The following is a 15,315-nucleotide window of genomic DNA, read 5'->3' on the forward strand; positions in this document are numbered from 1 at the left end:
GGGATCGCGGTGGACGCAGAAAGCGCAAGACCGGTCTGAGTGGAAAACCTTTGAGGAGGCCTATGTAATGTACCTCAGCAGTGGACGTCTTTCGGCTGACATGATGATGATGATTCTTCGCACTTCGAAGTTTCATTACTTGGATGCATAAATAAGTACAACTTCCATTATTATTTCTTCGGATTTCGATCCTCAGGCATAGGGCTGGAGAAAGATCGCTCTATTATAGTCTCTCCCAAAGGTATTTTGTAGCACCGTGAAGTGCTAAGTATCCGGTCAATCCATTTCACTGGGAGTATACAGCGTTCCATTACTATTGACGAACGACCGGCCGAGTGGTTAGTGAATCTGACTATGAAGCTTGAGGTCCCGGGTTCGATCCTCGGTCGGGGCAGATATTTAATATGAATAATACGAATGTTTGTTCTCTGGTCTTGGACGTTTAATATGTATTAGGTATGGATAAGTAGTTTATCCGTTGCCTAATACCCATAGCACAAGCTTCGGTTAGTTTGGGACTATGTTCATTGGTGTTAATTGTCCCATTTTATTTTTGTATTTTTTAATACTTAGTAAACATTCCATAGTCTCTAGAACATTCGAAGCTCCAAGCAAGTGTTTCATCAGTCCATTACTGAATGCAAATTGTTGCAAAAAGGCAGATGCGATGGCGATCGCTTCGGGCCCAATGAAGGCAAGATGAGACCCAGTGGAGCAAGGCCGGGCTGACAAGCTGTTTGACTTGATGAAAATATTTAAGTTATTCCTTTTTTATTTCAATTGGATTTAATGATGAACATTCCATTAAATAAAAAGAGCTTGGTAAAGGATTTAAGGCAGTTTACCTCCAAGGACCATTAGTTTTTACCGCCTAGTATAGTTATGATTCGTAGTATAGCCAAGTATAGCAATAGTTGCTCAAACAAAACATTTAGGTACCTACGTCGCTGTAGTTTGTTTATAATAGTATTACATCTTAACATGAATCTTTACACATTTTAAGTTATTTATCATTTTTTGGGGCATGTGATACAACTCACTGTAATCTTTAATTATCTACAAGACTGCTTTATGTTACTTTATTAAAGTTTTTACGAAAATAAAACTTAATGTTTTCGCGTAATTTTTAATGTGTTTAAGTTATTAGAAACGCCTTCTACGCTAAACATTCAAGCTAGACATCGCTTTCCTGAAAAGTAGCACTTTCCAAGTTTTATTATGTAGTTTTCACAGGACGCACAAAAATATTCTAAACATAAAATGTGTCTGATATACTTAACCGTGAGTCTTTAAATTGTTCGATCAAATACCCTACTTGCCAGACCATTTTTTGCTGCCAACATCTATCTAAGTGCATTGAATGACGACGCATCAACCTTTACATCGAAAATCGCAATGATACTATGTTAGGCTTCTAATCCTGGTGAGATAAGCCCATTAAAAAAGAAATAGCAGCAATAAAGAATGTTTAATGCAGATAAAAACAAATTCATCTTGTATTCGCTGACCTATATGAATACATAAGCAATATTGAGGTATTTGAAATATTTCCTTGCATATTCCATAATTTTGCACAACTCTTGCGGTACCTATTAATTTGTACTTATCTCATGGGAAAAATGATGTTTGTTGAAAATAAAGTACCTATTTTATTATTTATTAAATCAAACAACAAAATGCTTTACAAAAATATCGATGGTTCGACTTTTATTGTTTTAAATATGTACAATGCCTTACATCTACTCGTTTTTTTGTCGTTTTCTTATATCTATTACTGTCCATTTGCATCTTATATCTATTTATACAAGAGGAAATCAATTTTGACAAAGAAACACTTAGAAATGAGATCATGTTAAAAGTATAGAGAGATAATGGTAGCAGTAATAATATTATTAATCACATTAACAGTTCACAGCTTTGTCCATTGGTTTTGATTTCTGATGATAATGATACTGAAGTAAATAAGACAGATGGAAGTGTAAGCACAATTAATGTGAAAAGAGAAACCAAATTCTCATAAGTCAAGTGAATGAAAGACTAGAGTGCAGTTATGTATTAAGTGGATCCATCATCATCAGTAACCAAATATTTCTACTTTAGTTCCAGAAAAAATAGACACTGAGAAAATCAAATATCGTCGAACTGCTATTAATTTAGTAGCAGTGTTCTTTTTAATTCATCAGAAGGTTCAATAGTTTGATAATGTAATAATTTATTATAATACTTTAACTTGTTAAAGTCGATTTAACTTTTACTGTATCAATATGAAAAACAATGAGACAATAGTCACATTGAATGAGGGTTTCTGTTGGTGCTAGTATTTTAGGTCCGTTTTACATTTTTGACATTAGCGTCACGTTTGCGATTGGTTTACTAATGAGCCAATCGCAAGCAAGACTTACGATATTTCGCATGTCAGAAACCCTAATTGTTAATGACGATAGTCTCTTTTGTTTAAAGCCGTAAAATTGACATCAAATCTAAGGATTGTTATCGGAATTTCGTACTTGATTACACTATAGTAGCCGCGTGAAGTCAATTTAATAAATTTTCGGATGCAGCGTGTTTGTATTGTTGATTTCTGAAGAAACCAAAAATATTTTTGCGAGTTCAGCATTGGCTTCATTAATTCAAGTCATTCCTCAGTGTCAAACGTGTCTTTCTAATATTGGTATCCGGTTCTCGAGTTGAAGTTTCCAGAACCATTGGGACCTGCTTTAGGAGCCAAGTATTGGCGGGAAGCGGCTCCGAAGTTGGACTTGGGGGACTGGAACCCGCCGCTGGGTGCGCCGTACTGGTTGGAAGGCTGCTGGCCCCCAGAGTACTGGCCAGCTCCAGAGTAGGACTGGCCGGAGTAGCCCGAACCAGCACCTTCGCCGTTGTAGGAACCTGGGAAAGAAAAATGGGGTTTCATGTAGGTAGTCATTTTGGCTTATGTTCCACCACAGAGCACAAGTACACTTTCTCTTAAAATGAAAAGATTTGGGCCCACGTTGGCCCAGTGCGGATGTTGAACTTCACACACGCTATTTAATTTCCTCGCAGATGAGTGCATGTCTTCCTGCACTGTAAAGCTCATGATTAGTATCAAATGCACAGAAATTTCGATAAATTCGGAGATACGACCCCTCTGCTTAAGAGGCTAAATGTGAAAATTCTATTTGATACTAAAAGAAATAAAGTAATAAGAAAACTTGAGTAATCGAAAATGATTATCATGGAATTATGTTGCAAAGTTTATGAATTAAGTGCAACTTAATAGAAAAGAAGTACGACTCATGAAGGATGCACAATTGCAACATCTTGTGTGGTAAGAAATAATAGTAATTGTATGAGCTTCTGCGATATACTTTCGTGATAGTTTTTGTGGCCACTAAAATAGCATTTTGAAAGTTTTCATTTTGCCGGGCACCATGTTTAATACAGTCATTTTGATTTTAGTCATTTCTTATTTTAAGACTTTATATAAACGTAAGTAAAAACACATAATAATATACGAGTATAAAGTGAAGTCAACTGAATTTACTGTGATTTTCCTTCGTTGACTATCCAGCATTATTACATTTATTATTCACTGTAGGGGATCATTATTCGAACGTTTATTTTATTTGATCTACGTGGGCACATTTCTGTTGACATGGTAGAAGATTCTGTAACAGTTTTCAGGTTATCTAGTAGAAATACGGGACGTCTACAAAATTATCGAAAATGTTATCAAATTCCACGTGACCACGTATTTACTTTACTAGAAAAAATGACTAAATTCTCTACATCAGTAGTTAAATTAGAAAAAAGATCAGGAACTTTGTTTTATTCAGAGATATTCTTGCAGTAAGATGGCTTGCCCTTTACTTATTTACTCAATATTAAAATTATTACATAGTTCTTTAAAAAATATCGTATTGGCAAAATCTAAGAGGAGGCCTGTAACCTGCAGTGCGACGTGTATAGGGCGAGATGATGATGATGATGATTGGCAAAATATAGTTATAACTTCATTTACATTACACAAATCTACTTGCGCACAATTTTGAGTATAACGAAAGAACTTAAGAATGTATTTCGTTAAATTTGGAGCCAAATTTGCCATCCAACAAATTATGTCTATGTTTTCTTGACTAACTTTTCGAGATCCATTACGATTTTATCGATAAATCAATAAAAACGCTACTCTTATAGCCACGCAGCTTACACCTCGCAAAGCTCAAGGCTGCGCTTGCGCATCAAGGTAATTACTACTGGAGTTGCCTATGCTTATCTTTGCATTGCATTTTTCTGTAGTATTTCGTGTAGTGTACATACATAGACGTTTATACTAATGTTAATTTTTGTTTTGTTCCTGCAAACCCATACCGCAACAAAACCGTTACACAAATTAATAAGAAACACGCACACAAGTTAATATCGGATACCAATATCGGATAATCTGAAAACCCTCTTACGGGCAATCGGTAGATGCTAGTGGTGAGTTGTTGTTCTTTCTGGCATTTTTTGGGGGAGATCTTTGTTCATCAAATGTAATGTATGTCTTCCGGCTGATGACTGAAAAACTTTCTTATCAAAAGATAGTTCAACAAAATTGAAAACTGTTGAAATATCACTCACAAAGGTTATCAAATTTAAGGTACGAGCATTTTTTTAAAGGAGTGATGATATGTCAATGTTTTGTTGTTGTGAGGTGTTGCATGGGAAAATTGACACCAATTGGGTCAATTGAATTGACCTATAGTAGTTTGTAGTCCCAAATTAAGCAAAGCTTGTACTTAATATGCGTACTAGACAACGTATAAAAATATTTATATAGATAAAAGATAAATACATACTCAAATACATACTCGTATAAAACGTCTTAGACATCTAAATATCTGCCCCGACTGGGAATCGAACCCGAAACCTCTAGCTTCATAGTCAGGTTTAACCACTTGGCTATCCGGTCGTCAAATTCGTTTACAAAATTCTCAAAATAAATAAAACAAATATAGAAGTGCTTCTGTGAAGGTAATAGCTATTATTGTACATAGATACCTACTTACTTAATTAAACTACGAATTTTCAATTGTTTTCGTATCTTTGATGACTTTTGAGCCAAATCGTGCAAGATCCTCAACCATAGTGTCATGTCTTTGTTCTCAATTCCCACATTGGCCAACCGTGGGACCGTGCGATACGTTAATATTATAACAAATGTTTTGCGAAACGCGAAAATTGTTAACACTTGTAACGATTTCCAACAAAAGAATTCCTTTGTTGGGAAATTTATAAGTTCGTTGTAGCGGCGGTAAGTGTCCCTATACATGCAAACTAGCCAGGCTTCTAAGGCAGAACAAATGCTACGTTTTCTGCAGGGGATAGAAAATTACGGACAAGAGAGACGTTAAGTTGGTACCCGAATTATAATCACATGAATCAGAGCATTTAAAAATTGAAAAAGTGCAAATTAATATTTAATAATATACTTACCTAACTATTAACGATCGAAAGATTTGACAAACAAGCCCAAGAACCTGCTGAAATCGGGAAAATAACTTGTATATTTTAAACCAAACACTACCTGTAAAACAGTAAGATTACATACGGGGATGGACCAGTTTCTTGCAGAACTGACAGCCTTTGAGGCCATAAGGTTTTAGAGTGATGAACGAATACCAGATGGCAAAGTATGAGTAGACCACCATCAAGTTGTGTCCATCTGATAAGTAAATCAGCGTAGAGATATTTGGAGAAGGCCAATTTATGCAACAATGGACCTATTCCAATTGATGCATCAATACAAGCCACGCCTTATTTAAAGCATGTCATAACTTAAAGTTACAGACGATCTTAGGTAAAAGTGGTTCGTTAAGATTTAGCAAATGTCTAACTTTGAAGTGGTATCAACTACACGCATATTATAATCACATATGCGTGATTATAAATACATCAACACGAAAACAATTACGCTCCTTTGCTTACGCAGTCGAGTTCGGGATAAATGGTTTGCTCTAGTGTCTGAAGACAAATTATGCCCATATATTGTTAGATGTATGTATTTGGATGCAGAATTTACATTGTTTGCATGTAAAAGGCAATTGCAAAGTGGATGGACTAATTTTCAAAATTATACATGATGCATTGTGTACCATTTCTGTTCAGTTGCAATTTAAATTGGTGTAATTATCGAAGAGGTTTGGTCTTGCGATAAAATTGTTCGTATATCTGGCTGTGGGATCTTATCTCTGTTATACATAACTACATTATTTCTGACTACAAATTTTATTTCCATTAACATGTTGTTTCAAGCTTTTGCTTGCCCTGTTTGTTAATTAATTAATTAATTTGTTTGTTTGGGTCAAATCTTGAAAATTTGTATTTCTAAATTAGACCCACTTCCAGTGTGGTCCGATTGACTTGAAATTTGGCACACTTATGTAAATGATACAATAATCTGGTAGTGACATCTTGGTGGTCCTGCCAGGATCGTCTCCGCAGGAGCGAACTTCTCAATGGTTAATATTACCGACTTGTTTAGATGACAATGCAAGTACAGTCAGCAAAAAAAAAACTTGTATTAAAAAAAATTATTTAAAAAAAACTTTGTATTGTCCATTGTTCATGCTTGTTCATTATAATTATTATCTACACACACGGTAGCGCATCAACCAAGATCACAAACCATATGCAATAAACCAGCAGTGGCCTGCATCTAATCTACAGACACAGCCTTTTGTCTGTGCTGATTTATAACACCATCTCAAGAAATGAATCGAACAGCCTCTCCTGAGGCGCTTTGACCTTTCAGCTTGTGTTAACATTGTACACCATTTCTCTACTAAATGCCAACTTCCTTGAACTATCTAATACTACCATTAGATTATAAAATTGCGCTGTAAGAGGCTTCAGTCAATTCGATTTCATTTACAACACAGAAATGGGGGTTACCTCTTGAGTCAAATCTGATGTATTATGTTAATCCTTACGTACTTATTGCATCTGCGTTAAAATCTGTCAAAATACTTTTTTTGACAGAAAAAGTTTATTTAAATGTGGTCCTTCAAGGCCGGAGTGAATAAATTTGGCCTCAACTGCATTATTTAACAAGTGACCTGTAAACCTAAGCTCAGGAATATATTTTTTTCGCTCCCATTATCTGTACTTCCAGAAGGGCTCTTCAAGTCTATAATGAATAGGTTGTTTGTTACTGAAGCAGATACCTTTGGCCTCATTTGCACTCTCATCAGTTGCGATAGTATTTATGTAAAAAAAAGCATTTAGATGATTTTTTTAAACTAGTTTCCAATGTATCGTTAAATAATTTTTTAGTATTTAAGTTAAACAGATGATCCATCGCCCTTCAATTATTAGAAAGGACTCTTGCGCAGGATTGAGCTGTAGTGTGGTTTTATTACTAATCGTAACACTGCAGTTTAGAGCGAGTACTTAACGATCATGACTTGAAGCGCCATAAATTATACTTGAACTTTGCTGTGGAATTATTTTGTGTAACATCGAGTCTCGTCACTCTCATTCGAGGGTCTCACGAGGATATAAAAATCAAAAATTGATTTGATATTACTTCTGATTTTAGAAGCAACTATTCAGTAAACTTAAAGTTTTTGCATCATTTTTACGAGTATTCAATAACTTTACTTACTTCGTACTTATTTGTTTTGCTTCAAATTTTACCTTTTTGAATACGATAATTTTTGATTTTCAATTAAATTAAATAAAAGTAGGTATTAACAGCATTGTACCCTATGAATAAGATTTTAAACCGATTTCGTTCTGTTTTAGTCAATTTTATTGTCTCGTTATATTTTCGTTTATTTTGCACGGAAAATATCTCTATCTTTGTTATAATTCTTAGTATAAAGGTAAGAACGAAAAGGATAATAAATTTTCACACGCCTCCGCAATACAAGTCTAGATTAGTTACTGACCCGTACCTCTTACCACAGTTCAAATAACAGATGAAGCACTAAAACATTATAGCTTGTTAACCTGTATTCCGTACTTACCGAATCAAGGACTTTGTTTTAATTTTATGGTGGAGCACGATTATTTACGTAATGTTAAAAATATCCCTTCAGTGTTTAAGCCGTAGGTAACAAGTAAAACGCTCTGTAATGACACGAATATGTTTTCTAACGTATTTCTATACATTTAAGTAACCAATTAAAAATACTATTATGATTACTTTTACCACTTCGAGAAGTGTTGATTTATTTTGTTTCATGCTTTTAATATTGTTTAATCAATTTGTTAATAATAAAATTATGTATATTTAGACTATCTAAAAATTCCTATCTACAAATTTTTATCGTTATTTATTAAAAGGTTATTATTAATTTATTATTAAAGAGCCCGTAAAGGGATAAGTTTGCCTTTGTATACAAGTATATAATACCAATGGTTGTCAATTATGTTTCTTTCTTTACTTTTGGACGATAAACGATTTGTATACATACACTATTAGCTCTAATTCTGTTCCTAAGGCAGCCGTTCCTTCAGCTGTGGTACACTCACGCGCACAAATCGCAGCAAGTGGAGTCACGAAGTTGATGCAACTACTGACGCCATCTTACTCATCGGCCTACGGACTACTTGCTAGTGAGGAACTTGCAGATAATTTAGAAAATACATTGCAAATGGACTTTAATAATTTATTAAATTATTTAGGCGTTACTTTGCTCACCTTAACTTACGATAGCTACCTACGTAACTCCACACTGTAAGAACACACACAAACCCAACTATCACCACCACCACACTATGCTGACACATTTCGAACTCAATCAGAGTTCATCCTCAGAGCAACACAATTGTTCACCATGCTACCAGGTGTTAAATAATATATTCGACGTCAAAGGAATTTAGGCGTCAAATACATTTTTTTGATCTTTTTTTACATGAAATATTTTTCAATTTTGGCCAATTATAGAGAAACGAATGACATGTTTTTTTAGCCTGGACGCAAAAAGAGGGGTGTTATGAGTTTTATCGCTATGTGTGTCTGTCTGACTGTGTGTCTGTCTGTGGCACGGTAGCTCTTAAACGGGTGGACCAATTTGAATGCGGTTCTTTTCATTTGAAATCAAATTTTCTAGCGATGGTTCTAAGACATGTTTCATCAAAATTGGTTCAGCTGTTTTTGAGATATTGAACTTTAAAGTGGCAAAGTTTTCCAATTTTTTTTTAGTTCGGTTATTTAAATAAATATTCAACTACTACTAAAGCTTTGCTAAACAGCTTCCTAACGTTACGATAAATATGCAAGTTCCTCATTGCTATCCGGGTGGCCTAGCTGATGAAATGGAAATGGGTTTGAGATCCTTCCTTACTAATATTATAAATGCGAAAGTGACTCTGTTTGTCTATCTGTCTGTCAGTTGTGTCCACTGCAATCGAACTGCAACGAAAAATTTGGGCACTCGGCAGTTGGCAGTTACGTTGTTGTTGGAATTGGAATGCAGTCCGTTTGTGATGGCCCTAAGAAGACAAAATGGCAGTTTACTTATATTTTTGTATTTGACTTGCATAGGATTTCATTAGCAAAGCCATTGCAAATTATAGCAAAGTGACTTGTACGATTATACACCGTGTTTTTTATATCTTTTATAATTAACTTTTTCGTCAAAGTAAAAAAATAATATTTATACTTACACATGACAGACAGACAATGACGTGACATTAAGAGACATCAAAAAATCCACATGTTTAACATTTTTTTGCTAAATGTGTGAATTAAAAATGGATTAGGTAGTTATGGACTGAAAAAACGTCATAAATTAAGGACCTTTACGCTATTTTTCTGCTAATATAATTAAATATCTTAACTCTCGATTATCTTTTAAACAGTAAGAGTTAGACCACTAATTTCTTACAGATATTAACTTCATTTGACCTGTAGGTTGTCCCCTTAAAGTTAACGGATATCAAAAATAGCACGGTGTATAGCTGTAGATGATTTTTTACTAGCACAAAAGATTTGGTTTTTATTTGCCATCTTTTTGCAACTTAATGCAATTTTTGAAAAATTGTGGTCGCTCACGAGTTACTGAATTCAAGGTTCATTTGCGGTTGATGTGTGTAATTGACAAAATGTTTGAACGTATGAGATTACGGACATTATATCAAGACAGACATATTACAATGCACTAAAAAACAACGTCGTTTATTAGTGTCAAATATAAGTTAAGATGAATTACCATACGAAAGGAAAAAGTACAGTCCCATTACAAAGTTATGAACCTGTCATAAAAAAAGTTATGTTACCGCAAATGTTTAAATGACCAACAAAGACAAAAGACTGGTAATTAATAGAAACTTCATAAAAAATGAGACACTGAACCTCGACATAATTTTTAAAAATCACAATGTAAGTTTACCATGATATTTGTAAATTATAATTTTTCCTGCCAAAACCAAACATTTTTTAGAAATTTTTAAATGGTCACCTGTGGAAATTTATAGGTTAGTTGGTTAAATTTGTTTCATATTGTAAGGGCAATACCGATACAAAGGTCCGACAGAGATATCAAGATATGAAAATTGTAGATGAGTGAAGGAGAAAAATAAAGAACACTTCCAAGATGTCTGATTTTTTCATGATGTGTACACATAGTTTGAATTGTAAATGATCGCCTTTATTATTCTCATTACTGTACCGCATGTTTACAATTTGTTTTGTGTGCCAAAGTTAATAAATAAATAAATAAATTAGCGTCACCTATCAATATTATTTTTAATAATCAATGAATTCAAAGAGGAAAGAGTTATGACAAATTCAACAATTGTGTGAGACAATATACCTAGAACCTTATTTGACTCATACAAGATGATGTTAAGATCTTATAAGTGTTGAAAGCTTTAAAAAAAAAGATAAAAATCAATTTAAATGAATGTTGTTGGTAATCGTTAGTGCTAACATTTTAAATATGGATTGCTTGCTACAAAATTAAGATCTTAGTAACTAATGATACATTTTCATTCCATTGTTATAGTGATTGATGATCTTTAGTCTAAAATAATCCTAGCACCGTCCATTTTGACTTTGATTAGTTTTGTTTTTGTGGCGAAGAAAATTATAAGTAGGTAAGTTAGCGAATTTTTTACAAGGATCATTATCCATCGAAGGAGATGTACTTCTTTATTGGTTTTTTTCTGATGTATTGATTGCAATATCGGATTTAATGGTTGGTAATTTGCAGGCTTTTTTTGTTGTTCTGTCATTAGACATAATATTAAGTTTAGATTGAAGCATATTTTTTGTATTCTGCTTAATATGTAGGAACTTGTTAATTTTCCTTGTTTTGAAAAAAACGCGAAGTTGTAAGCCGATATTTTGAGTAAAATACTATTGGAATATTTCCTAAGTTAGATTGTGAACTACTGACCTAACTCTAGCTATATCTAGACCTGTTGCTAAGCATAGGTCATCTAGATATATCAAATCAGATAACCTATGTAAAGTAGTAATTGTAAATAACTCATTAATTAACGGAGTACGCTCATTATCATAGTTGTGGATTTGATGAGAAAAACAAAATCTTAATGCGTGATTAAAATAAGCCGTATTTATTGTTTGACCGGCCAGGTTCTAATAATGATGCCGCAAAGTGTGAGCCAAGCATTATTTTTAAAGTATACCTATCACTAATGGCGTATGGAAACATTTTTTTTGAAGGAGTGAGATTACACTATGATGCAATTGACGAAACGCATGGCCCAGCTAGCTATGAGATTATGGGTTCAAAACGAACAGCTTTTTTGACATAGAGTGACAAATAAACAAGTAATTGTGTTCTGTCACCTGAGATGGTAAGTCAACAGACACCCATGGATGGATAGGCACACAATATCAGCCTGCAAAAAACACTCTGTCAAGGATATCAACTCAAAATAATACTCTATTCTGATTTAGCCTGCGTATTCAATTTCCGGAAGGTCTAACTTAAAATGGTGGATTATTTTGAGTTGATATACTTACTCTTGATATAGGAGTGCGAAATGTGCTGCCAGTCTTGAGAGCTGAGACACCTCATGTGTTAGTCATAGCCTTTTGTCTCACTCTCCTCGCCAGAACACAGCTACACAGCAGTAAAAGCGCTCCTGTTTAAAAGAACTATTTGTGAAATAAAATCACTCACCATCATCAGAGATGCCAGCGGCCTCATCACGCGCGTTTTGCTCCAGAGACTTCAAGATGGCTTCCGGGATTGGGGGAGGAGTAGGCAGATGAGCACCCTGGGGCTGGTAACCGTTCTCGTCAGCGGTGTACGTGATGCTGTAGTCCTGGCCGTCATCACCCTTGTATCCGAAGCTTCCGTGGGATTGGACTCCGTTGGTGGCAACTCCAGACGCATCAGCGCGGATTCCGTTGGACGTTTCGAAATCGAACGCGAAACCGTCAGCGGTGACTTCGCTGTTAGATCTCAAGATCTGAGCGTTAGCATCAGCGGAGTTCTGCTGGCGAGTGCTCTGGTACTGGTTCGGGGCGTTGTAGATGTTGCCAGCGTGCTGGGTTTGGAAGCCCTGGCCGGCACCACCTTGACCAAAGCCAGCACCACCGTGTTGTCCAAAACCTCCTGAACCACTTTGCCCGAAACCAGCACCGTTTCCTCGTGAGAATCCACCGGCTTGTCCACCGGCGCTTTGACCGAATCCACCGCTATGTCCACCAGCTCCTTGACCGAATCCACCGCTGTGTCCACCGGCTCCTTGGCCGAATCCACCGCTGTGTCCTCCCTGTCCAGAGCCGGCTCCACCGAAGCTGCCAGAGCCAAAGGAACCAGCGGACTTGAAGCCACTGCCGCCGGCGGCCGAGCCGAAGTTTCCTCCGAACCCTGAACCACCTGATCCACGGGAACCAGGAGGCAGGTAGGTGTTGTCAAGACGCCCGGCGGCACATACTCCCAGAACGGCGGCTACTACGAACTGGAAAAAAAGTTATCAAAATCAAGATGGTTATTCTGTATGTAGGCCAAAAAGGGCTTTTTAAAATCTCTAATTTTGGTACTACTAACGCTTTTAGAAAAACAACCGTTGTTGCCAAGAAACTTTACATGTAAGATTAAAGACTAAAATTAATATAATTAGTATTGGCCATTCTAAAGCTCTAAGCTATCTAGGTGTTCAAAAATATATCCGAACACGGCCCTAAATAGGTATTGTCAATCACGTAAATACGTGTTCAACTTTAAATATTTTTGAAAATTGTAACTCATTTGGAAAACAACCCGCTTTTTTAATTATTTGAATTTTCACAGTAACATAGTTGAAGAAGTACGTATTTTAGTAAAAACTTTGATTCATATTAATTAACAACAACTTAGGCTAATGTTGATTGTTTACACGAAGCGATAGTTCTTCACAATCAAACCAACATAAAGAAATCAGGAAATATCAAATAAAATGGCTATATTTTTTAACGGACTTCAAAAAAGGAGGAGGCTCTATGTTCCAATGTTTGTATTTTATAAATTGGTGCACCGATAAGGTCTCCATTTCGCCATAGCTTCATGAATGGTGAATAACTCCCAGTAGCTTTAACAATGATTGGTACAAGTCATGTCATGTTTGATGAGACTAACGTGGGCCGACAATGACTTTAATGATGACAGCACGTTACAAAATGACAAAAGACATGTCATGTCAATATGCAATAGTCATTTGGATTTGTTCAAATCTATTTTTGCTCAAGAACTTTAACAGTTATTACAAATTATTAGTTTTCGGGATAATAATGAATTGTACTGCAATAGAAGTTGCTAAAGGATTACGAAAAGTTAGCACATGTAATAAGATATTATTATTGCTAAGCAGTTAAAGTAAATTATTGAAGGCACTCAGAATGCTAACCGTTATTGGCATTAATTAAAGATGAAACACAATTATAAGTAATATGTAAACAGCTTATTAGAGTACGATAAACATCTTAATCTCGAATAGTTTGTTGTTATCATTCCATTAAAATTTTCTATTTAACTGAAAAGAGCAACAAGATGAAAATGACTATTATCCAACCTTTAATCAAATGACAATGCGAAAACTCTGACATTTAAAATGTAGACTTCCTTTTACATTGTTTCTCTGCTACCAGTGGAGCAATTAAGTAACTTTTTATTTATGAGAGGGAGGCAAAGGGTTTTGTGTTCACTAATATAAACCTTCATAAACTACCGTCTTGTTGTGAAATCCGATCAATAAAATAGGTACACCAGGGTTGCTTACTACTCCAGCAATTTTCTTTAGGTACTCCGGGTCAAACTATATCTAAATCAGAGCACCATAATATCAAAATGACTCACCAATTTCATTTTCGAAATGTGAAATTGATATCAGTGTTGTACGACGGCGAACGTTTGACTGTGACGAGTGAAGACGAACTGAGGATTATATACCTCCCGAGTTGCCTTAGAGCGCTATATCCACGGCCGCTATGCACTCTCCGAAGGTCCATAAGGTTACCCTTCCTTAATGTGTAACATTTTTAAGATCTAGTTTTGCAATTGATTCCTTTTATGGACAGTGATAAGTTTTTTTTTTAATTAGCATTGATAATGATTGCCAGACTCATTTGTGAATTTGGTAGTCGGTTTTAGGAACAGTTTTTTTATAGGTGTTGTTTTGCGTTTATTTCTGTTGTTGTATACCTATATTAAAAGTTTTTATTACTCGTTCAGAATGGATATGAATCAAAAAACAAGCCAATTTACACACTTTTATTCAACTTGCTTTGGATCAAATCTTAAAAGTTATTTTTCACCTTCCAGTGGTCGGATTGATTTGAAATCGACGATGTTTTCCTTCACCGTAATACTTGTAATAATTTCGAGTGTAATTTCGCATAAGAATTTCGACAAACTCAGAGATATGGGCCGGGTTTGAACCCACGATCCTCTGCTTGAGAGGCCATAGGTCCACTAGGCCACCACGGCTATAGCATTTACCAATCTGGTAATTATATAATAACTACAATAAGCCTATATTAAACATTTAGAACTTGACTAAATTCTCATGAAAATTCGATTGACAGTTTGTCACTCTTTCACGCGGATAGATGAAGCTTATTATGTAGGTAGCTGTATCTTAAATAATGTTTCAGAAGCCATTTTTATTCGGGTGTTTAACTAGAAAATACTAGATTGTACAACAAGAGCATAAAATGAGCCATTTTACCCGAGACGTTCATATAGACGTTCATAGAGCCGGTACGGCGAGGGTGGATAAACACGACGAGGGGAAAATGGGTTTATTGTTCGAGTTTTACACTCTGCTTTTTACTTCGATGGCGAGGAAATGAAGTTTCAACAGTGGAAACAATTGTTTACTTACTAT

General features: G+C 35.3%; 1 protein-coding gene across 1 annotated transcript; it reads right to left on the bottom strand.

Moving 5' to 3' along the window:
- Positions 1 to 1,677: 1,677 nt before the first annotated feature.
- On the bottom strand, positions 1,678 to 14,391 carry LOC141435306 (uncharacterized). The gene is made up of 3 exons (XM_074098008.1): positions 14,286 to 14,391; positions 12,126 to 12,912; positions 1,678 to 2,889 (listed from the first exon to the last, which is right to left on the bottom strand). Exons 1-3 carry the CDS (start codon positions 14,292 to 14,294, stop codon positions 2,663 to 2,665), a joined length of 1,023 nt encoding a protein of 340 aa, XP_073954109.1. The 5' UTR covers positions 14,295 to 14,391; the 3' UTR covers positions 1,678 to 2,662.
- Positions 14,392 to 15,315: the final 924 nt, after the last annotated feature.

Source organism: Choristoneura fumiferana, chromosome 14, assembly GCF_025370935.1.
Source record: "Choristoneura fumiferana chromosome 14, NRCan_CFum_1, whole genome shotgun sequence".
Lineage (NCBI taxonomy): Eukaryota > Metazoa > Arthropoda > Insecta > Lepidoptera > Tortricidae > Choristoneura > Choristoneura fumiferana.

What these genes read in the sequence shown, in the direction of transcription:
- LOC141435306 (XM_074098008.1), bottom strand. An exon ending in CGCTGGCATCTCTGATGATG is followed by an intron (nt 2,890 to 12,125) that starts GTGAGTGATTTT and finishes TTTCTTTCCCAG; the next exon opens with GTTCCTACAACGGCGAAGGT.